Here is a 21,965-nt window from a genome sequence, read left to right as displayed (position 1 = left end):
TTCATTATTTGAATAAACGCATGGAGCACCCAACCTGTTACGAAGTGCTGAATTCCAAGTTTCACTTCGGCATTTGAAGCCCTAAAGTTGGGTCCTGCCCCACAGCGGCAGATTTGATCCGTTTTTCTATGGAGTACGAACAGCCCTTACCTTGTTCAGTTGACCTCATATTTGATCCAATGTTTTTCATCGGCAAAGGTTTGATTTTGAAGATCGGTTCATTTTGGATCTTATATGCAGTAAGACAAGATGAATGATAGACCAGTGCCTTACAGTGTACTCATCGTAAAATCTTGGAGAAGACTGGCAGTATCATGAATGATATTGCCGACGGCGAGCACCAGATACTTAAGGTGTACCTGTATACTTGATTGAGAATAACGTTACTAGTCGAGGCCCTCTAATTCAGGCTCCAACGTTATTTCCCCAATCAACAGCCCTGAATTCCCATCCTCATTCAGATGTTCACAACTTTTCCCCTCTGACTCAGCGGCGATCTAAGTCGGAATTCCCGAGCAGTGGGTCCATATTAACCTACATTCACGACTTTAAGTCGTCAGCCAAGCCTACTACCATGCTTAACGCGCAATAGAACGACGATCACCCTGATAAGGTACCGTTACCAGACTATCATCATCCCTTTTGATTTCTGCAAGGCTAGTTAGTGGATACGATGCGAGAGGTATTATTTGCCATTGTGCATGTTATATGTCATTTCATCCACGAATTTCCCCACGTTGATTCATCTTGCCTGGGACAACTTGAAATGGCGGGTCTATGTTTCCGAGGACGCGTGGTTTCTGTGATCTGCTACTGACTTAAATCAATATGGGATGTCTCGTAGCTCCTTTTACATTGCGTTTGTGACTGGAACTGTGATCGACTAGCAAAATGAGGGGTCTGGGAACTTCTCTCTTCTTAGCCTTTGTTGCGAGTGCAACTGCTAGCTCTAATAGCTCCTATCTTGCTGATGGGTATTGTAAGTTGTTTATTTAAAGCTATCTAAGCGATAGGGGCTAATGATAGGATAGTGGATTTAGGAGGTGCCAGTGAGGCATACCAAAAGGCAAAGGCTTTCATCTCTCAACTAAGCAATGAGGAAAAGAGTCTTATCGTCAATGCCTCCAGCTTTAACAGAAATGGCGTCTCGTGGTCAGAATATGAGAACACAGATGGCGTTTCCGGTCTGAACTTCTACTACTATGTTTCTGCTTTTCCGATGGGAAATGCCCTTACTCAGACTTGGAACCGCGATCTAGCCGCGGCGCAGTTCAAGGCTGTTGGAGACGAATACAAGGCTGTGGGCTATAATCTTGTCGATGGAGCTTTACTTGGTCCTCTCGGCCGTGTCCCAGAGGGTACGTAATACTGATATGTTATGTTATGTTATCAACAAGAGACACAGAAATACTGACATCAAGTTTTCAGGTGGTCGGCAAAACGAGGCCTTTTCACCTGATCCATATCTCTCGGGCGTGTTATCAGGTGAAGGCGTCCGCGCACAAAACTCAGCAGGTGTTATCGCTGGAATTCGGCATTTCCTACTATACGAGCAAGAGACGAACCGTAGCTCTATGCTCGGCTCCTCAACCAACGAAGTTTACTCCTCCAACGCCGCTGATAAGACCCTGCACGAGGTCTACATGTGGCCTTGGGCCGATGCAATCAAATCCGGCGCAATGGCCGTAATGTGTTCTATGAACCGTGTAAACGGGACACATTCATGCCAGAACTCCGAACTTCTAAACGATAAGTTGAAGACTCAGCTTGGATTCCCGGGATTCGTTTATCCCGATGAATCTGCTCAATTCAGTTCGTATGGCGCTGCGAATGCGGGTCTCGATTACTCGCCTTACTCGGATGGTCTTTGGGATTGGGAGGCGTTCTCGAAGGGATTGAAGAATGGTAGTTTGACTGAGGACAGATTGGATGATATGGCTGTTAGGACTGTTTTGCCGTATTATTTTGTTGGTCTGCAGAAGGAGAATCTTACGACTGTTTCTGATGATTATACTGCTTATCGGGATGTGAGGAGGAATCATAGTAAGATTATTCGGAAGGTTGGAGGGGAGTCTTTGAGTTTGTTGAAGAATGATAATGAGAATGGAAGGGGTCTGCCTTTGGTTAAGCCTCGTTCTATTTCTCTTTATGGGGCTCATGCTGGTCCTGCTGTTGCTGGTGAGTTCTTCTCGATTTCAGTATATCTCTATAACTTGTTGCTAACTACTTCGTTTAACAATCCTAGGTCCCAACCATGCATGGTCAGTCTCCGGCGCAGATGCAGAGGTCTACCAAGGCCATCTAGCTCAAGGAGGTGGATCTGGACAAACATCCCTTCCCTACCTAATCACACCATTCAACTCTCTCACCAACCGTGCCGTTGAAGATGGTACCGCAATCTGGTGGATCATGAACAACAGTAAGACCCGAATCCCAAACAAAAAAAAATACATTATATCCGTTAACAACCTCCAGCCTATACAAGCAGCTCAAGCGGCATGTCAGTCATAGGCGGATCAATGGGCACAGGAACAAGTCCCACCTACAGCCAATACGCCTCAGCCTCAGACGTCTGTCTCTGCTTCATAAACTCCTGGTCCGGCGAAGGCGCAGACCGCTCGACTCTCTACAACGAAGAACAAGATACAATGATCAACAAAGTCGCCTCAAACTGCAACAACACCATTGTCGTCGTTAATGTCTCTGGTCCCCGTATCTTAGACGCATGGATCGAGCACGAGAACGTCACTGCCGTGATATACGGTGGATTACTGGGTCAAGAGTCCGGAAATGCAATTGCGGACGTTCTCTACGGAGATGTTAACCCTAGCGGTCGTTTGATTCACACTATCGCGAAGAATGAATCCGATTACCCTGCTAGTGTTTGTGAGACGGCGAATTGTCGCTTTACAGAGGGTGTTTATGTTGATTATCGCTGGTTTGATATGAAGGGGATCGAACCTAGATATCCATTTGGTCATGGATTGAGCTATACGTCTTTTGAGTATAGTGATGTTAGTGTCAGCGTTACTAATAGGTCGGCGTTGGGTTATAAGTATGCCAATGGAAGCTTGGGTCTGGGTGGCGAAGCCGATTTGTTTTATGATGTTGCTAAGGTTACTGCTACTATTGAGAATAGTGGGGATGTTGATGGTGATGAGGTGGCTCAGCTTTATTTGTCGTTTCCTAAGGAGGCGAAGCAGCCTGTTAGGGTTCTAAGGGGCTTTGAGAAGGTTTCTATTGCAAAGGGAAGTTCTGATAAGGTTGTTTTTAAGCTGAGGAGGAGAGATTTGAGTTATTGGGATGTTAGTGCGCAGAAGTGGGCTGTTGCGAATGGGAAGTATACGTTTTCTGTTGGGGCTAGTTCGAGGGATTTGCGTGGAAAAGCTACTTTGACTATTTAGTACTTGTACTTTCAAGTTACTGGAAATCGGTGGGTATAGATGAGAGAAATTGAATTTAGACAAGCAATGTCACTATATTGACTTTAGAACATCTGAAGTGTATCTTGCAGCTCAAACTGCCAGTTATCAAGATGCGTAATATAGTAATTATAGTCAAGGATACTATCCGTCAAATCAGTATTCTCGGGAATACGAGAATTCGGCACAGTAATCGCCTGCGTAGTAGTCCTCTCAGACAAAACAAAGTCCAACACGCGTCTAATCGTCTCCCTTGCCTGTTGACAAATATCATAATTACCCTCATTCGGCTGAACAATAGTCTGAAGATAAGAAGCAAACACACTAAGACTCTGAACAACTCGTGATCGAGGGAAAGGTGTTGCAGAATCAGATGGCTCAATAGGAAAATTTAGACTAGATGCGCGGCGGACAAGTTCGATTGATAAAACGCCAGCTGTTGAAAGGCCGTAGAATGACATCTGGAATCTTTAGCATTAGAATTTGTTCGAATGAGGGTTGGATTTTGATATCTTAATACTCACTACCCAGGATAACTCGGGAGAGAACTTTCCTATGCTGATCCGATGGTCGATTAGGAGGAGGACTTCGTCGAGAATTTCGATGGAGACTTTTACTAGGTCTGGAGACCAGATGTCTAGTCGTTTCGATAGAATTCTGTATATTAAGAACCGATTATAGATATAGTCCAAGTGTAACTGGAGATAAACACTTGGAAACTGCGAAAGGAGCTCAGGATTATCTTTCCTCTGAAGGAATGATGGGAGACTACCCCAGACATCCTCAGAGTGCTGAAGTAGTTGTCTAATATCATTGCCGTTAGCAACCGTACCGCAATGATCAATGTGTAGATAGTAGCAGATTAACATACTCAACTTTCCCCTGCAAGTTCTCAACCTGGTTATTCAGCGATAACTCAAGAATATTCTCTCTTACAGGACCCATCATCAAACAAACCCTCAACCAAACAGCTTGTGGATCATGTTCCACCGTGTTCCAGCCCTCAGCATCTAGTTTGCTCATTGCCAAATTGCATGCCTCGGGATTTGAAATGAGCTCTTTAAAGCTGAGATCTAGAGGAAGGGAGATATTGCAGAATCGCGAGCTGATACGCGGTGGTCTTCCTAGGAACGTGGCGAGCTGCTTATCTGCGCTGAATGCATGTCCCATGAGCCGTTTTCGAGTCTCTAAGAGCCAGAATGGGATATCTGGATCCGATGATGGTTGATTGAGACCGAGTGAGAAGATGATGGTTGAGAGATCACCTAGTGCTCTCCAGGATCTGTAGTCTAAGTAGAGTAAAAATCAGTATTTATTTTTGACATGGTTATTCCTATCCCTATTCAATTGCAACCTCAAATCAAACCAATGGAGTAGGTAACTCACCTCTATCCCCATAAACCAGCGTAGTAAGCATAGTCCTCAAAGAATTCAACCAACTAACCGCATCATTCAAAACACCCGCCTCATTACAAAATGCCAAACAATTCTCCGTAGCATTCATCGCCGCTTCCCCAAGTTCATTCCTCGACATACCCGATAAATCAGCCTCATTTATGGCGATAGATTCCCACGCACCAGGAAATACAGTCCCCATTCCAATAAAACAGAATGCCAATCCCACGATTTCCCACCGATAGGATAACGAGGCCATGTATTCGTCAAATGTTGATGAAGAGCGTATTGGGATCGGGTTAGTGAACATATTGAAAATCTTTCGTGAGAGAGTGAAGAGTTTTGAGTCTTCTGTGTCTGGATGTGTATGTGTATCATGATGCAGCGACGAAAGTTCTAGACCTCGTAACGAACTGAAAGTTGTTTCCACGAGTGGACGACCGAGGAAATCACCTTCTTGCGTGCCTATCACCCATGCTTCTGCTATGAGTTCGTATTTTGGAACTTTTCGTAAGAGGCGGAGGAGGTGGGCACCGCGGCGGACTTCTTCGCTTTCAATGGGGACTTCGGCTCCTTCTAGGGATTGGGATTGGAGTCGACTTTGAATTTGATTTTCACTTTGATGTTGGAGATTGTGATCATTGGGTTCTTGGGATGAGTGTGGAAGTGAAAATTCGAGGTTCTCGGTGCTTTCTTTGAACAAAGCGAAATGACTTGTCATGCCCAGGTACTCTGATTGAGATAATCGTCTTCGTTTGGAGATTGGTCTGTTCTCCAGTGATTCCTGGGCTCGAGCTGAAGTTATCTGGTTTGTTGGCGGTTGATAGCTTGCTGCTGCTGCTGGGATCTCAGAGGAATTCAAATTTGATCTCCTCTTGGCTGTTTCTTCTTCTGTCCTTATACCCGGAGCACCCATTGATACCCTTGAAGACTGATATTCCGCAACATTCATTGACGGCCCTGAAGACGGATATTCCGAAACATTTGCAGCGACTGATTTCAAATTCTTTGATGAAGGTCGATATACACACTGCTCTAACTTATTTCTACGTATGCACCGTCCGCATATGGGAATCTGGTGATCGCAGCGTAATTTCGAGTTACGACATGGTTCACAGGAGGATGGGAGGCCGTTTTTTCGGAGTGAGGCCATTCCGACGATTAACAGTCACTAGGCTGTTGCCACGATACCATTTAGTAAAGTTTCCGTTTCTGTTTGATACCTGATTCTGAGGTGATGCGGAAGTTAAAGTTCCGATGCTAGCCTTGTCGTGACTTTGGCCCCAACAGGACATTGATGGAAGGAAGGATTCTGACTAAGCTAATCTATTTGGTCAGTATTGAGTCTAGACTACACTCATACTAGTACTAGGATAGCATAACTTAAACGGTCTAGCTACGACAGAACTACAGAATAAAGTGAAGTTTGAATACTTTCATTGACCACAAGCAACCCAATATGGCGGGAAGGTCTATCAGTTCGTACGCTCCATGAAAAATAAGATTCTGTTCAAGGGCGAATGTAGAAACAATACACCCATCATTAATTCCCAGTCAAGCGCAACCCAGTCAAAGCAGATTAAGACAACTCAACGGAATAAATCGAATACCCGCTCTTTTGCAATGCGCCAGGGGACCAGACCATGGAAATCAGACAAGTCCTCGATGCGTTAAGACTAGCCAAATGATGACAGCAAAAAAAGGGAAAAGAGATAATAAAAAGGAAACATGAGGCAAAGGAGAGAAATGCCAGGACAGAATCAAGTAGTAAGACAGCAAACGACAAGTAATAAAATATCAAGGCGACGTATACGAGCCCGTATAATGGTAGTCCGAGGCGAAGTAAAAGAACAATAGGAAAGAGGTCGAAGCACGTAGTGTACAATCATGCAGTGAGATATGAGGTGCGGCAGGTTGCGACTGGGTGAAGGCGAGGGAGCGAGGGCGTTTTATCAACAGGCTGTAAAGGAGAGATGATGACAGTGGGTATTGTAAATAGAGTCCCAGTCTAGGTGCGCGTGAACCTCAATAAAACCGAGGTATAGAATCGGGATTGCAGTATGAGTATCAATGCAAAGAGCAAGGTAACAAAATGAACGAAACAAAGAAATAGCAAAGTAAACTCATAACCCAACCGCTCCGGAACAGGAAACCATATAAAAACCAAAGAAAAAAAAAAGCGATAAGAAAACCCCTTATGTCCCTCATGCATATGTAAATTAAGCAAACAGCAGAGTATTACCCGACACTGCATTTCCAATGGAGAAGCAGAAAATAAGCAATAAAATTCCCCAGGTTGAAAGACAAACGCACACAACGATGCAGGAAGAGTCCAAACATGACAAGGATTTTTTGGAAAGCGGGCGGGTTTGGGGGTATTCGTCCAGGTAATAATGGTAGATGGAAACGTCAAGGAGGAAAATCAGTCGATCATCAATTGTCCCGATTTATAGTCATGGAGTGAGAGTGTGAGGAGGATCGTTAAGAGAGGCGAGGTAATAGAATGGAGGGTGAAAAAATACAGAAAGAGACAGAAAAGGCTTTCAGGCCCATGCTGATTATTCTAGAATTTTTCAACGAACCGGGGGTGCTGCTGCGGCGATGTTGTGATGATGGTGATGTTGCTGGTGATCACCCAAACTGACCTGACTGCTGTGAGCTGATGCTTCGGAATCGATATTGGCACTGGCACCACTATCACCACTCTCCGCGCTGGCGCTCGCACTTCCAGTCAGACTTTTATTCTTTGGTGGGCCTTTAGGGTAATGTTTGCTCACCCCATAGTGTTGCTCAATTTGTTGAGGTGCCATCGGGCCTTGTCCTGACAGATTCCGGGGTACCGGTGTCCGCATATTTCCAGGGGGTGATGGTTGACCATTATGATGAGGAGGTCCACTGGGAGGGCCGAGATTCGCGTCGTGAGCCGTCATGGGACGCCCCATGCGGGGACCGGGTCCAGGAGGTCCAGGGGGACCGCCGGGGAAGGGCGCAGCGGGTGATTGGGAGTTTCGTCGGCTCTGAGGATATGGACGAGACGGGAAGTCTCCCATATGGCTGGCCGTGAGAGAGTTGGCTCGTGAGTCAGCGTGTAATTGGTTTCGGTCGACGGCTCCGTATCTGTTGGATGAGTAACTCATCATAGGATGCTCCATGAGAGAGTCATGAAGACCGGGGATCTCTTGCATTACTCTGTCACTCGTACGCTTGCGGCCAAAGTATCGACCAAAGGAGGATCCTGGGCGGCTTGAGGGCCCCGGGGGACCACCAACCGCGAGTTCGGGGTTCTTTCGGAGTTGTCCTTGACTGTGACCAGGGCCCTTGCGTCGGCGTGAGGTAAGACTCATCATGTCAACACTATCGGGGTCAATATGGGGAATCTGAATGTGGTCCATCGGATCGAAATAATCTTCATCTTCCTCGTCGAATACGGATGCCGGTGCTCGGGACGGAGGTGGGGGTGGTCGACGAGGACCGGGGCCAGGACCTCGACGCATGCCCATCTCTTGCTCTCGGAGTTGTATTTCTCGCTGACGGAGAGCCAATTCTCTCTCTCTCAGTGCCAATTCAGAGGGGCCGCCGTGGGGGCCATCGTGCATCCCATTGCCATTTTGGTGTGGTGCACTACCGTCGGCATCATCGCTGTATATCATAAGGTGGCTGAACTCTTCAAGACCCTCGAGTGAAGGGTCGCGCATAGGCATACCACCGCGGGCCCCGGGAGGGGGCATTGGTCCACCTGGTGGGGCGCGCATCATCCCTGGGGGTGGACCTCGTCGAGCCTGTGGAACCCCCATACTGGAGTTGGTGCGACTTGATCGCATACCGGCACCGTTCATGGGTGGCCGATGGGGAGGAGCGGATGATAAGCGGGGAGGTGGGTGACCGATCACCGAAGCTGGGGGAGAGTCGCCATGTCGGGGCTTTGTTTGGTTCACCACGTTGGCTTGGTGGAGCATAGCATACATGGCCTCGATTCGTGGCAAAGATACGTTTGAATCTTCGGCCAATTTAATAGGGGAGCCCAGAAAGTTTTCCACTTCCATTGGTCGGCGAGCCTGGAAGTCCTGGAACATGGTGCTCGGGGCGTCTGAAGAGGTCATTTTCTCCATCGTCTTGTCCTTAAAGTCGCTGGGGAAATTGCAACCCAGAGCCGTGGCTAATGTCAAAAGCTCATCGATGATCCCTGTCACTAATGGACGGACTCCGATCTTCTCTAATAATTGTGTGGGATTGGAGACTTCGAAAACGACGCTTGCAGGATGGAATGCGACCGGACTGTAGATGAAGAAATCAGTATGTAAATCGGTGGATTGGAGTAAACAGGAAGAACTCACCCAATCATGCGTTCAAACTGCTCCTGTCTAATATTCGGCGATACTTTACACTCCACTTGGCCTGAGTTCAGGGTCAAGGAAAGTGCCGCAGCCATGTCATTCTGGATTGAAGCAGGGATGGCCGATTTCCGATTGGTCGCACCGACGTGGATCTCGCTCGAGCTCAGATGCTCGAACTCACTGGGTCCAGTTTGAGAGATTTCCACATTTGAAACGAGGGAGAGAATAACGTTGGTCGGATATCGCTGCTCGAGATGGGTTTCGATGCCCAGGGTATTTGTGGTGTTCACGAGAATGCATGTGTGCTGGGGTGTTACGACGGATTCGATGACCGAAGCCAAATCGTAGACATCTGGGAGCGCCTTCACACAGAGAATTACATAGTCGTAGGTATTTTCCCTTGAGGAGGCTTCTTCGGGTGATCGGACGACTAGATTGAGCAGAATAGTTAGTTTTCTATCTCTATTGTCTTGATCTGGTCTTCCTCTTCGTCTTCCGGTGTGATTTCAACAGATCTGTGGCAAGGGCGCAACTAAAACAGGGAAAGGCGTACCGTGACGGGGCTTGAATCGTTCATTGCCGAATGCTTTTGATCTGTCGATTGAAAAAAAATTAGATGAGTAACCAATTCCCAGTCATTAATCAATCCCCGGATGGACATACTTGAAGGAAACACCATATTGTGAGACAGCCTCGAAGCCCTGTTTCCACACCAATGTCACATCGCAAGAGGCTGTGGCCTGTAGTCGCCAGGAAAGAAAGGCTGAAATCGCATTGCTCCCAACTATACAATATTTTGTTAGACCCATCGTGTACGTATGTTTGGTTGATATGGTGAGAAAGAAGAAGAAAACTTACCGGAGAGAATGCGCAATCGTGGAGGGGGAGCCATGATCTGAAAGTGGCAAGAAGCGATAATCGGGAAAGACCTCAGTCGTGTTGGTCCACCGGCTCCAGGCCTAGCGAGAGAACAAATTTACCACGAACAATCCAGGGCGAGAAAGGAGGCAAGTGGAAGGCGTAATCGAGACCCTGCAGGGGTTTGATTTTTCGGTGGTTGGGAGAGAACGGCGAATTGGGCGGGAAGGGTAGAGTTACGAGTGGTAGGGGAAGAGAAAAGGGGAGCTGAGTGTAGGGAGGATAAGGTAAAGAGAAGGAGGATGGAATGAATTCCGTCGAAATCCAAAAGGGAAAGAAAAAAGAAAAAAGAAAACGAAAAAACGAAAGTGTAGATTCAGGGAAAGGAGGATGGAGTAGAGAGAAGAAGATGTGTAAGAGAGAGTAAGAAAGAGAGAGAGAGAGAGAGAGAGCGGAGAAGAACCAACTTTCGCCGCAAGAAACCAAGATACCAAGATCAGCCTCACTCTCTATTCTTTTTGCCTTTTGCATGCAATTGATCTTCTGCTGTTTTCCTTTCTCGATTTCCTTTCTTGGTCTTTTCTTCTTTTTCTTTTTCTCTTCTTTCTGTGTTTTCCCCTTGATTATACTGGGGCTTTCAACGGTCGTGGATCCCTCCCCGCCTGGATCCGGAAACGGACAACACACGATAAGAAAAAAACACTGTCACCGGAAGAAGGACTGAATAACACTGAATGCAGTACCTGGATATTTTTTGATGATGCTCTTTTGCCTATTCTATTGTCTATTTTGATCTTATGATAATTCTTCCTTGATTTATTTATTTTTTATCTTCCAAGTCGACCTGACCTGGGACGAGTCTAGTTCCCGCACTATCAACGTTTCGTGGCCATCCACGCAATCATCGTACATGCATAAACTAATTCGTATACAGCCCAGTCGTGTGTCAGTTGCGACGATTGATTTTTTTTTCTTTTTGTCTTCCTCTTTGCCTAACACATGGCATGTAATCAAATATAGAATAAAAAAGTCCTATCATATTTAAACCCCCATCAAGTTCTCAAGCTTCGGTATGCGAAGAACAAGTGTATCCTGAAGCCGATGCTATAATTAAACCTATCGATTTATTATTAATTGGATAATTTAATTTTTCAAGAAAATTTTAATTTTTTTTTCTCTCTTTTCTTTTCCAAATTGGCTAGGGGAACCACCCAGACCTTGATGGGCTCCACTTAGTCGACCAACGTCTCGGTGGATCGACATTGCTGTGTAAGCTCCCCATAATTCCGTGATGGGAAAATCTGCATGAAAAAGTACTGTGATTTGGATCTAATGTGGGTGTCGGCGTTCTTTAGGTCTTTAGGGGCTTATAAAAGATCTACCTATTGATACTTCCTAGTCCGATATAAGCAACTTGCACCGCGCTGGATCTATACTTGTCTACCAGTTTCGGTCTTTCTGCTTTTCTATGTACATAGAATGGATCGGACGCGTAGTGGCCACGTCCACCCTCCACTTTGGACTTAATCAACAACTCTCAATGAGGACTGCTTGATATAGATTGGCCCCCAACGAACAACTGCTGAGCTTTCCGCTCATCTCGAATCAGTGTCAAAGGGTGCACTTTAATTCTTTAATTCTTTAATCGGCCTAATTTATGTAGTAGTACGGAATACATGTACAGTACCTACTGTATAATGCTGCCGCCTGGTCCTAGCTCATTCAAGTTTAGACAATTCATGCTAGTCCATAAAGTAGGTTTAGGCTATCTTCTCCCTCGTGCACACTTTGGGCACCACCTTGTCAGTGGCGCTGACAGCTCCCGGATTTCATGTCCTACACGGATATAATATCATCCTTTTTTATTTGCCTTTTTATTTTCTTTTTGGTTGGTTTCTGTTTACAATACGATCAAATACCTTCAGGATCTGGATCGTCCATTGCCAACTCGACGGTACACATGCACGAATCAATAGAATTCAAATACAGGTACAGGTAACCAGTCGTACCACCTGATAAGAGGGGTCCACACCGGGGTGAGGGGTGATGGTGAGGGTGATTGGTATACATGTATTACCTGGAAGTATATGTACCTTCATATCCCTCTCTAGGATCCGACCCGGTCGGGTACTACTAACTCCAGTCTTCAAGTTCCAAGGTGGAGGCTCCATCCACAACTAACACTCCACAGCCCATAGTCCACAAACTAATATCTCTTTTCTACAATCGAAAACAAACCTATTCATGAGTAAATCTTTCAGGGATACAGGATACAGTACACAGTTATCGCCCTGCGGGAAGCCAGGAAGGGGGAGGCGGTGTTTACTCGGCATGCCAATGCAGGGATCGACGCGCGTGCCGAATGCTGTTTGCGGACTCAACCTATGAATATGAATCAAGGGATGTTTTTCAAGCTTAATCGAGTAGCTAGCATAGTCCGGAGATTATTTCAGATGGCGAACGGAATCTGATAATGCTTTGGCACATTGCTGTCGTTCTATTTCGGTTCATTTACCCGAACAAGGGCCTGTTCTGCAGGAGCAGGAACAGACCTTGAGCTTGAGCTCGTTCTCAGTATGTACTGTACTAGCAGGTGCATCAACTATAGAGGTGGACTTAGTATATGCATGCATGTAATTCATCCATTCAAAATGTCATGTACTTATCACCTTCAGTGTCAGTGTACCTGTACATCTACATCAGTAATTACCGCTCTATGTCGATCAGTCAAATCCCCAGATCACCCGTGGACTCGGACATTACAAGCTCTGCGCAGTGGGGAGAAGACCCGCAAGAAAACATTCACTGATATTATTCGTGTCGGCTTGAAGTTATGGTGGAACCCGTGGACCATCGGACGGAACGAGAACGAGACATTCGCCCAGCAACAAACACAAACAATCTGCTGTATACGATACGCGCCATGCCGACCGGTGGCAGGTAAACCAGAACCACGAACCACGTTTGCAGTACAGTGCAAAAGCTCCGGAAACGGACATTTATTTACATGTATCTGTACATGGAATGGAATGGAAAAGGAACATTTTGAATTGAATCGAATCAATCAGATCGAACAGAACAGATCGATCAATCAATTGAATTCATTAATTTAAGTTCTAACTATGCAAACATCGAGTTTGTTTGACTCCGCCACAATTTATTAGGTCATGATATGTTAATTTGTCGATCGATGACTTCAATGCCGGGTGATTTTCAGGAGAATCGCGCCACCCAGCTACAATTGAAATTGATGATTGATGATATGCGGCCGATCACAGTTATTAGAATCTATGTGTAAAGTACCTCGTATGGTTCAAGTTCAAGTTCAAGTTCGTAATCAATTCCTAACCTTGGAATAGCGTACCTAGTGTATTTATTCCGTGGTCTCCGTTAATTAATCCTCGGCCGATCCACGATTCCAAGAGCTACGCTAAAGCCTGATCCTTCGATCGAGCAATCTTCCAGAACGGCAGAGTAATGATTTTATGAAAGGAAGTACAGTAACTGGGTACGGGGCCGTCCTTATTCCTTTTCATTTCAACAACCCGTGCACTTAATTATGATAGTCGCGATCGATTTAATGCTTACAGTACAATGTTATTCCCATTTTGTACTGTATTATTGACTACTAACAGTTTTATTGGTTAGATTCTCCGAGCTTTTTCCAAGATTTGTCTCACTAGCATCGAATTTTGCAAATCACATTCACACTTGAGTCAGTGGCGGCTGCCAGTCGCGCCAGTGGAGGGTCTGGTGGACACTAAGGTACTTGTACTTAAGGCGCGGAGCCTGGCGGAAGCAACACTAGCTTTCTGTAGCTTGCAAAGGGCCGGTACTTTGTGCTTAGCTTGGTTTTATCTTGCAGGTTGAATTTTCCTTGTATTTTTCTTTTCTTTTCCAGATGTGCGGAACGGACTCGGAGTCTTAACGGGCTACTCCGTTAATGAAAAGTTTGACTCGGAGTACATTTAACATCATTATTGCACTGTATACCACCTTGAAGGGGCAAAAGGCATTAAAAAAGAAAAGAGCTAGGCAAAATTCAACAGAACTTTGAGTACAATTGCCGCGAAACAAAACCTCTCAACGTGCTGCCTTCTCACGCTAAAGCGAGACAAGGGGCCCTGTGGACTTGGCACTGCGAGGTCCGAGACAGGGTTCAACGTTTAGACGGGCTCGGGTTCCGCCCGCTGCCTTGTTTTTGATATGCACTACCGGAACGATCGCTCGTTTCCCGTGCGGATTGGATGGAATCTTTTTTTTTTTTGAAGTTCAGGGGTGGGGATGGGTTTATTGTGGCGTGCAATTTTGACGGAGTATAATCGCCGCTGACTTGTACTGGTATTATGAAGATTACTATCCAAGGTCACGGCTGTAATGGGTCCAAGGTTGTGATCGCGAAGTCATTCCATGTTTGTGGATTTTGTTTTTGGCCGGGATATATGCTCCGAATGGCTTTCAGTTCCAAGGCGTAGGCGTGGATCACGATATTCAAATTTACAGCTGAATCTCAAGGGATTAATGCCTGCACGTATGTATGTGTGAGTATATCATACGATTTATGCATTCATGAGTATCCAATTACATTCAAATATTCAACTTGAAATTTGAAGTACACTTCCAATCAGAATATGATTATCTTCACACTCGTATTTTCATAATAGATATCATCCTGCCTCGTAACGGGACAACCATGAAGATGATTGAAATCTTTATTCACAACAATTTACCATCCAACTTTTGAGCTGAGCTCTTGTAGCTACTAGCTCCCTCCTGCTAACTAAAGCTACCCACATAGAACTCAATCCCATCACATGCACGAATCAAAACATTACCAGTCCACATGATCGTCAAACCTGCATACTCTATTGAATCCAACTGGGCCACCCGAAGCAATCACAATTTCCCTTCAAGCCTCGCTACTCCTTTTCCAGCCTGACAGCTGTCATGACCCTGCATTGAACTGCACAAGAACACGAGGCAGAAAACACAGCCTTTATCTAAAGCTTATCAGATTGGCGGGTTGCCTACCCATCCTATCATTCAATACCAAAACCCACGCGATGACGCGCTACTTGACAATGATAAGGATACGAACCGGATGAACCATCTCATCAAAGTACCTAATGTACTGTAGGTTGGGTACCTACATGACGAAGCTCAAGCTTTGTCAGATTTAGATCTGCGCCCATGCGGCTTACTTCTCCACCGAGTTTGGTCCTCGAAATATTCTTTGTATAGAAATGCTAACAAGCTAATTTCCAGAGTATGGTTAGCGCGGGATTCAAATTTGACTATCAAACTGTATCCCTGATTACCCCTAAACTGACTTTGAATTGTCTAGGCTGCACATCCATACAAGATGCACGATGGACAGGAAACCGAATGCATTTAGTAATAAATGCATACGGGTTACTAGATATGCATGGGATCCTGGCTGATCCTGGGTGTGGAGATAAGTTAATTAAACTAGGCTTGGAATGGTGTGGTTGGATTTGGCCCCGTTTATGGTTGATTAATCGTAATCTCTTTCAGGGTCAGGACTCCTGGGGTAATCTAGAGTTCGGATCCTTTTTAACTCGTCGTGTTCGGAAATTTTGCGTAATTTCATAAGCACCTCCCTAAAATTCCATGTTGTTATTAGATTCTTGTGGGAACCACTCAAGTGACTCGAGCTCATGGTTTTGACGGAGCTTACAATTTCCGACATATTTTCCACACATGAAGTATATGTATGTCCAAATGTTGAATTCCATGTGAATATGAAGATGTATATCTGCTATTAGTACCAATTAAACCATACTGTTTTTTACGCACTATATCTGTACTTTTTCTTCAAGTTTCGCGCGTTCGTGGATAAGGTGGGTTTGTATATACTCTGTTGAACGATTGAAGCTTTGAAAAGCCACCATTGCACATCTAGCTATATTAATTTCATAGAAGGTCATTTATTCAAGTATTCTTGCTGGCATGCATTCAAGTTCAAGTTATTCTAGATGAGTGAGACAACTATGTCGGACTAATCTTGGATACTTGGAAAGATTTATACTACTTGGTCAATATAAATACCATTGTCTCCGACTTCATACTACATGTAGTACTCCCTCGAATAGCAAATACTACTGATGCAGTACGCCATACTAAGACACAGAACAAGAGCATTTCGCTGAGTAAATGATTTGATGTTTACCTTTTAAATGTCAACAATCTTAGACGCTTTACGCCCTCTTCAGCCAGCTGTTCTATAAGCAGTGGTGCTCAGAAAGTGCAGTGCAATGGACCATCAAGCAAGGTAGGCGCTTAGAGCACATCAAACATTGGTTCAGTGATGCATATGGAGCCCAAGCACTTTATATACACTTTATGGAGTCAAATCAATTACCGCGCACCAGTTTGACGATAACAGCTCCCAGGATAAGCTGAAGATTCATCAAAATTGTCTTGATTGTGATTGCATCAGCCGTAATGGCTACGCACGAAACGCCGTATATTTAGGTAGCAAACCACCCCGGATGTTTCCCTTCTCCCAACTTTTGAAACATTGCAAACTCTCTCTGAACTGTCTTCTTCGCTCGAGTTCTGCCTTCGCTCAAGTCCTGAGAAAATCTCCATATATTACAAGCCTCCATTTGATATTCCTCTGCCCACTATGGCTACGCAAATCTCACCAGACGACATGAATCGCAATCTTCCGGAAAATCTTATCTTCAATGCTCAAAATCCAGCCTGCTGTTCTTGCGGCTAGTATGTCTACTATTCGGTCGTCTGTGGACATGTCTATCAAGAAGTCAAGTGGCATTGTGGTGCTAAGCGGACGCAGAGTGGTCGCATCAGCTTTTGCCGGACGCCAGCACCGAAGAATATTGTGACGGGAGCGCAGATCGATGCTCAATGTCCACTTTGTTGATTCTAATGCTCAAGTGCGTTATGGATGTTACGAATTTTAGAGAAGTATTAATGAGTGAATTAGGCGACCAATGGGAGCTATTCAAATGTGCCTGGAAATGTACTTTTGCTGGTTTTTTCTAGGGAAAGATAGTGTCAGTGGGAACTTGAATGACTGTGGCATGTCACCATGCTTATCATTCAAATAGTTTTATGATCAAGTATTGTTATATTTCAATTAGTCTTCGTGGGCTCAATGCGAGTTTCAACTTTCAAGGTATTTATGACAATTCAGTATAGTCTGACACTATGTAGACTCGTCCTTCCATTTCGCTTCAAAAAGGCTGGTATCGCTGGCTATTGAAGGTCATTGTGTCAATTTCGTCAATTATCCTGATTTTCGATTAAATGCCAATCTCGATTTTCATATCCAAAACAAAATATCACATCAATTTTCACAAAGTTGAATGATGCAAACTCAACAACTGGTCAATCCAATATCTTATCACGTGCAGTCGCACTATCAACAAAGCATTACAATTAACCAGCAACAACTAACGGCCTCAACAGAACGAACCTTTCTAGCCTGGACTTGACCAATCCCACGCGTCATAATACCGAACACATTCTCAAAATAATTTGAGTAATCTATCTCACTACCTACAAAATGCCATACCAACCCTCCCACCGTCAAACAACCTCCCAATCCTACCCCCGCTCTTCAATCCTCCCAACCTCCAACAGCCAAAACAACTTCAACCAAACCTCCACAACAGCAATGAACCCGTCCTTCGGACAAAGCTACGCACCCTCATCAGGAAGCACCCCTTCAATGTCCGCAGCGAAGTCTCGCCAATACGCCCATCTCCATTCTCAGCTTGCGCAGCTGAACGCCAACCTTGCGGATACTGAGAATCTTCTGCGCATGACGGCTGTCCAGGCGGGCGATATGCGCTTTTTGGGTGGATATATTGGGGGCATGTTCATGGGATCTGCGAAAATTCTGGGCGAGGAGGGTGTGAAGGGGAATGCGGATCCTTCGAAGGAGGGGGAAGTGGATGCTAAGAAGGATGTTGATAGTGAAGAAGATTGAGAGGTCTTTTTCTTCTTCTCTCCTTTGCATTCATGATGACGTTGACAGTGGAGGTTTTGTTTGTGTTTACAAGTCCTTTGGTATGACTGAAATGGATGATCGTACATCATTATGAGAGAGGACTGTTGCGGGCACCTCATTATGAACGCGACTCTCGATACGAGGTGAGTATTCGAATTTGCCAGGCTTGATTCGACTTTGGATATTTAGTCTATATTTGAGTTTGGATGGTTGTGCTAAAGCTAGTAGATATGCCACAGTCCACTTCTTGCTAGATGGAGCTTCGATAGGCTCTTGCTTTCATCGAGACGATGTCCTTTATTCTTCGACCACAAACTGTCCACCAAGCATGATTGCCGGCTCGTTGATGTTATTGTGCTCATAGCTTGGTCTAATGTCAGCCATCGCTCATCCGACGGGAGATTATCTGCTGATTCTCCGGACGCGCAGACGGGAATGCAGTTCAACGAGAGCACCTACCTCAATGTACCCACGCTACCAGCTTCAAGGATGAAAGAAGTCTCCGTCAATGGCTTGCCAACCCAACGCATCGCAAAAGCGCGAAGAATATGTCCATGCGCGACGACAAGGACATCGCCCTTGGGGGAATCGGGGTTCTCAAAGCATTCACGCTGGTACTTTCCTCTGATATCGGCAATCAAGGCGTCGAGACGATGCATAACATCTTCGGGGGATCTGCAAAATGGGCAATTAGCATGAATTTTACGCTAGCAGTCAAGACAAATCAAGCCGCATAACAGAAATACTGCCAATTCGAATCTGAAAAGTAAAATGAAGATATGGCGTATTTTCATTACTTACTCTCCTCCCGGACATCCATCTTCCCAAATGTTCCAGGGTCCTTGTCCTGTCTCCGCTCGGATCGACTTGATTTGCTTACTAGTCAAGCCCTCATAATCACCATAATCCCATTCCCGGATCGATTCCGTGATCTCTACACTGGCCTCTGTTCGAATTGGCTCTTCGTTTTCCGCTTTTCGCTCCGCATTCCAGGGAAGTCGTTCGCGACAGCCGATTTCCAAGAGCTCCAGGGTTCTTTGAGCACGATGCCGGGGAGAAACGTATCTAGGTATTTGAAGGAGTCAGAAACCATGGGATTCTTCAAGTGGACAAGAAGTTGTTTTGTTGCTTTCTATGTCCGTTTTCTTTTTCTTCTACCCTAGTACGGAGTGGAACTCACACATGAACAAGGTTCTTCGGCACAACCAATCGATCATTGCCCACAAGCGCTTTTCCCGTTGCTTTGATGCGCTTCTCGCCATTCGCTGTAAGAGGTAGATCTGTTGTGCCGGTGTGCCGACCATTCAGCGACCATTCTGTCTCGCCATGTCGGACAATGAAGCAGCGCGGTGCCATTTTTGGATGTGCGGTGTGCCTATAAAAATTCAATGCTGAGACAAATAGAGCAGGGTGAGATTGTGGGGGTGGAGGGGAGGGGTTGTGGAAGCAAAAATAGCCTTGTTGCTGCCCTGTTAGATTGGTTGCGTCATGTGCTTGGATATGATAAGGCGATAACCGATAAGATAAAGCTATCCTTATCGCTCTTGTCCAACGGTTGTAGGTCTATACCTCAGTTATGCAGTCGAATATTCAACACTTCTGGTCATAGGATAGTAAACGATTGATCTGCGAACCCAACAAACAAGCTTTATATGCGGGGCGATTAAAAGACTTTAGGCCGATAGCAAACATATTAGCGTATGTCACGATACAGTCACATCACGGCGCGTAAGTAACAGGGATCCTGCGTCCACAAGCTGCTATAGGGCCAGCTCGATATACAGGGTTCCATTCTATTAGCCACTTACCTTGAATTTCCAATGAGACAAGCCTGAGTATCTTGTAAGGCAGCCATCTGACACTCCGACACGACGAGGGGCGACAAATCACGCAGGCCAATACCGTCTTCCTCACCCCCCAGAAATGCCATTATAACCACATTGAAAAATTTCTACCCGTTCATGTACCTCAATCATTACCCATCTCGCTTTTTTAAAGATCTTCTTAAAATGTCCTTTGACCTGAAAATCATCACTATTGATACAACATGAGTGACACCGAGAGAGACGACGTCGCCCGTCTAGAAGGGCCCATGAAGCATCTTGCCTACGACTGGACATTCGAGCGTCGAAGATGAAGTCTCTCATGGTGAAATCGAAGTCAAACAGGGATAAATGTGGCTTTACTGGGGCGTATTTGACGGTAATTCGTAAGCCTTGATCTCATTTGTTCCTTAGGGGCTGTGTTCCATCTAACACCATAATCTACATCATCTGTAGCGGCTGGGCGACAGCGAAGGTTTTAAGCAGTATAGAGCACCAGAGGAAAGAGGAAAGAGAAGGAGGAAGACTCTGTTTGTACAGCCACCGACAAGGAAATTCCCAAATCGTCACGTCTGACTGGATATGCGTACGACTGGAGAGTACCGAGAGATGAATTTGTTGTGGAGAATGAAAATGCGGCAACACGTCTGGTCAAAAATGCATTTGGTGGAAGCAACACCGACTTGTTCTGCGGCATGTTGAGTCTGCAATCCCTAGACTCTAAACAAGCGTGATGATACAACCGCGATAGTTGTCTTCTTTTAAGCAGATGAAAGTATAAACGTGTTGTTGGTTACTTCAATTGAAATATTGTGATATGAAATCTCATACTATGCAATGTGTTTTGAAGAATTGTTAGTGAGTAGATTTAACCTCATATTACGACGGGCCTGATGGACCTTCTGCAAATAATGACTCTAGTTGATTCATCCCTCGACATTCTCTTGAGCTCAATTCTAAATATATTGGAAATTTGAATTGTGTCGGGCCCGCAGAAACCTTTTATGAGAGTTGGCTCATTGCGAAGCGCCCTCCGTTTCCCCGATACGAACAACATACTTGACAGCCGAGGCTTTTCCAGCTGCCAAATCTTTGAGTGCTCCTTCCAGACCACCAAGTCCACCAGGGTGTACCTCATGCGGATGTCCCGAGAACCAGCCCTGTGTCAAGCCTCGTCCAATTAAAGGGAAAAAGGCAGCACCGAATTCCCTATCCTCAACCTCCTTGCCCTCCGTGGGAGGATGGTGGACGGATCCTACATTAGTACCCACGATCGTAATGCCTGTCGGAGCTTGATAGCCTGTGGCAGGGAGCACAGTTGTGATGGTCCCGGGTGAGGTTAGCACGCTAGCGATATTCTGGTAACTACCCTTCTCTGAGACGGCGTCGAACGCATGGCGAATAGGCTTTCCAGCAATAGCAGCTGCGATTTGGGCCTTCACAGCATCATCACCGTCACGGTAGTCGATGATTGTGTCTCCCTTGCTACGATCAATCAGGGTCTCCACATAGGGTTTTCCTCTTCCAGCCACTACGATGAGCGGGTGAATGTTGGAAAGCTTAGCGAATTTCAGGGCGTACGCACCCACAGCTGAAGCTCCGCCATAGACCACCAGTGGTAGAGGTTCAGATGCTGGATTCCAAGGCAAGGGCAAGTTCAATCGTTGGTAGAGGCCCAGGGCGGCTGTCATAGCCGCAAGAGGGATAGTGGCTCCCTCTGTTGATCAATTAGCACTAACCTTGATACAAACAGTTTTCCAAGAGTCTTACCCTCAAAGCTGGTCTTTGCTGGAAGATGAAACGTCGTGTATGCGTGAGCAATCGCGTACTCGGCGAAGCTCCCATCGGCTGTCAACATCTGATGGAAGGCCGCAACCTTGTCACCTTTGCTGAACCCCACAACGCCTTCTCCAACGGCTTCAACATAACCGGCGATGTCATCTCCCTCATTTGATGGTCCATGTCCATCACGCATGGGCCATTGCGGGAGTTTCCAATCCTTGGGGTTGGTGCCGGATACCACGACCCGGATCAGAAGTTGACCTTCCTTGGGACTGGGGATTTCTGTGTCTCGAATGGTGACGGCGGTGTTGCGGTCAACGAATGCTTGCTTCATTTTGAGTGGGAAAACAAT

At 45.7% G+C, this 21,965-nt stretch overlaps 7 protein-coding genes across 7 annotated transcripts; 3 read left to right on the top strand and 4 right to left on the bottom strand.

The window, feature by feature from the left end:
• Positions 1–891: 891 nt before the first annotated feature.
• Positions 892–3,404, top strand: N7478_010895 (beta-glucosidase D; the record flags this gene model as incomplete). The annotated part of the gene is made up of 5 exons (XM_056927109.1): positions 892–979; positions 1,032–1,358; positions 1,429–2,178; positions 2,246–2,419; positions 2,476–3,404. 5 exons carry the CDS (start codon positions 892–894, stop codon positions 3,402–3,404), a joined length of 2,268 nt encoding a protein of 755 aa, XP_056774157.1.
• Positions 3,405–3,487: 83 nt separating this feature from the next.
• N7478_010894 (fungal specific transcription factor domain-containing protein) lies at positions 3,488–5,769 on the bottom strand (the record flags this gene model as incomplete). Its single annotated transcript, XM_056927108.1, has 4 exons — positions 3,488–3,883; positions 3,947–4,226; positions 4,294–4,711; positions 4,809–5,769. The coding sequence occupies 4 exons, from the start codon at positions 5,767–5,769 to the stop codon at positions 3,488–3,490; spliced, it is 2,055 nt and encodes a 684-aa protein (XP_056774156.1).
• A 1,621-nt stretch (positions 5,770–7,390) lies between these two features.
• N7478_010893 (ketopantoate reductase family protein) lies at positions 7,391–10,043 on the bottom strand (the record flags this gene model as incomplete). The annotated part of the gene is made up of 5 exons (XM_056927107.1): positions 7,391–9,092; positions 9,152–9,581; positions 9,705–9,745; positions 9,815–9,935; positions 10,010–10,043. The coding sequence occupies 5 exons, from the start codon at positions 10,041–10,043 to the stop codon at positions 7,391–7,393; spliced, it is 2,328 nt and encodes a 775-aa protein (XP_056774155.1).
• Positions 10,044–17,561: 7,518 nt separating this feature from the next.
• Positions 17,562–17,987, top strand: N7478_010892 (DASH complex subunit HSK3 family protein; the record flags this gene model as incomplete). Its single annotated transcript, XM_056927106.1, has 1 exon — positions 17,562–17,987. One exon carries the CDS (start codon positions 17,562–17,564, stop codon positions 17,985–17,987), a length of 426 nt encoding a protein of 141 aa, XP_056774154.1.
• Positions 17,988–18,305: 318 nt separating this feature from the next.
• On the bottom strand, positions 18,306–19,364 carry N7478_010891 (histidine phosphatase family protein; the record flags this gene model as incomplete). Its single annotated transcript, XM_056927105.1, has 4 exons — positions 18,306–18,372; positions 18,468–18,683; positions 18,810–19,073; positions 19,189–19,364. 4 exons carry the CDS (start codon positions 19,362–19,364, stop codon positions 18,306–18,308), a joined length of 723 nt encoding a protein of 240 aa, XP_056774153.1.
• A 777-nt stretch (positions 19,365–20,141) lies between these two features.
• Positions 20,142–20,565, top strand: N7478_010890 (uncharacterized protein; the record flags this gene model as incomplete). The annotated part of the gene is made up of 2 exons (XM_056927104.1): positions 20,142–20,210; positions 20,323–20,565. The coding sequence occupies 2 exons, from the start codon at positions 20,142–20,144 to the stop codon at positions 20,563–20,565; spliced, it is 312 nt and encodes a 103-aa protein (XP_056774152.1).
• A 282-nt stretch (positions 20,566–20,847) lies between these two features.
• N7478_010889 (zinc-binding alcohol dehydrogenase family protein) lies at positions 20,848–21,947 on the bottom strand (the record flags this gene model as incomplete). Its single annotated transcript, XM_056927103.1, has 2 exons — positions 20,848–21,548; positions 21,602–21,947. 2 exons carry the CDS (start codon positions 21,945–21,947, stop codon positions 20,848–20,850), a joined length of 1,047 nt encoding a protein of 348 aa, XP_056774151.1.
• Between the last annotated feature and the right edge of the window lie 18 nt (positions 21,948–21,965).

The sequence above is a fragment of the Penicillium angulare genome, assembly GCF_028827245.1.
Source record: "Penicillium angulare strain IBT 27051 chromosome Unknown utg000008l_segment0_segment0, whole genome shotgun sequence".
Lineage (NCBI taxonomy): Eukaryota > Fungi > Ascomycota > Eurotiomycetes > Eurotiales > Aspergillaceae > Penicillium > Penicillium angulare.
The sequence above is the reverse complement of the archived record's forward strand: the minus strand, read 5'-3'. Positions and strand labels throughout refer to the sequence as shown.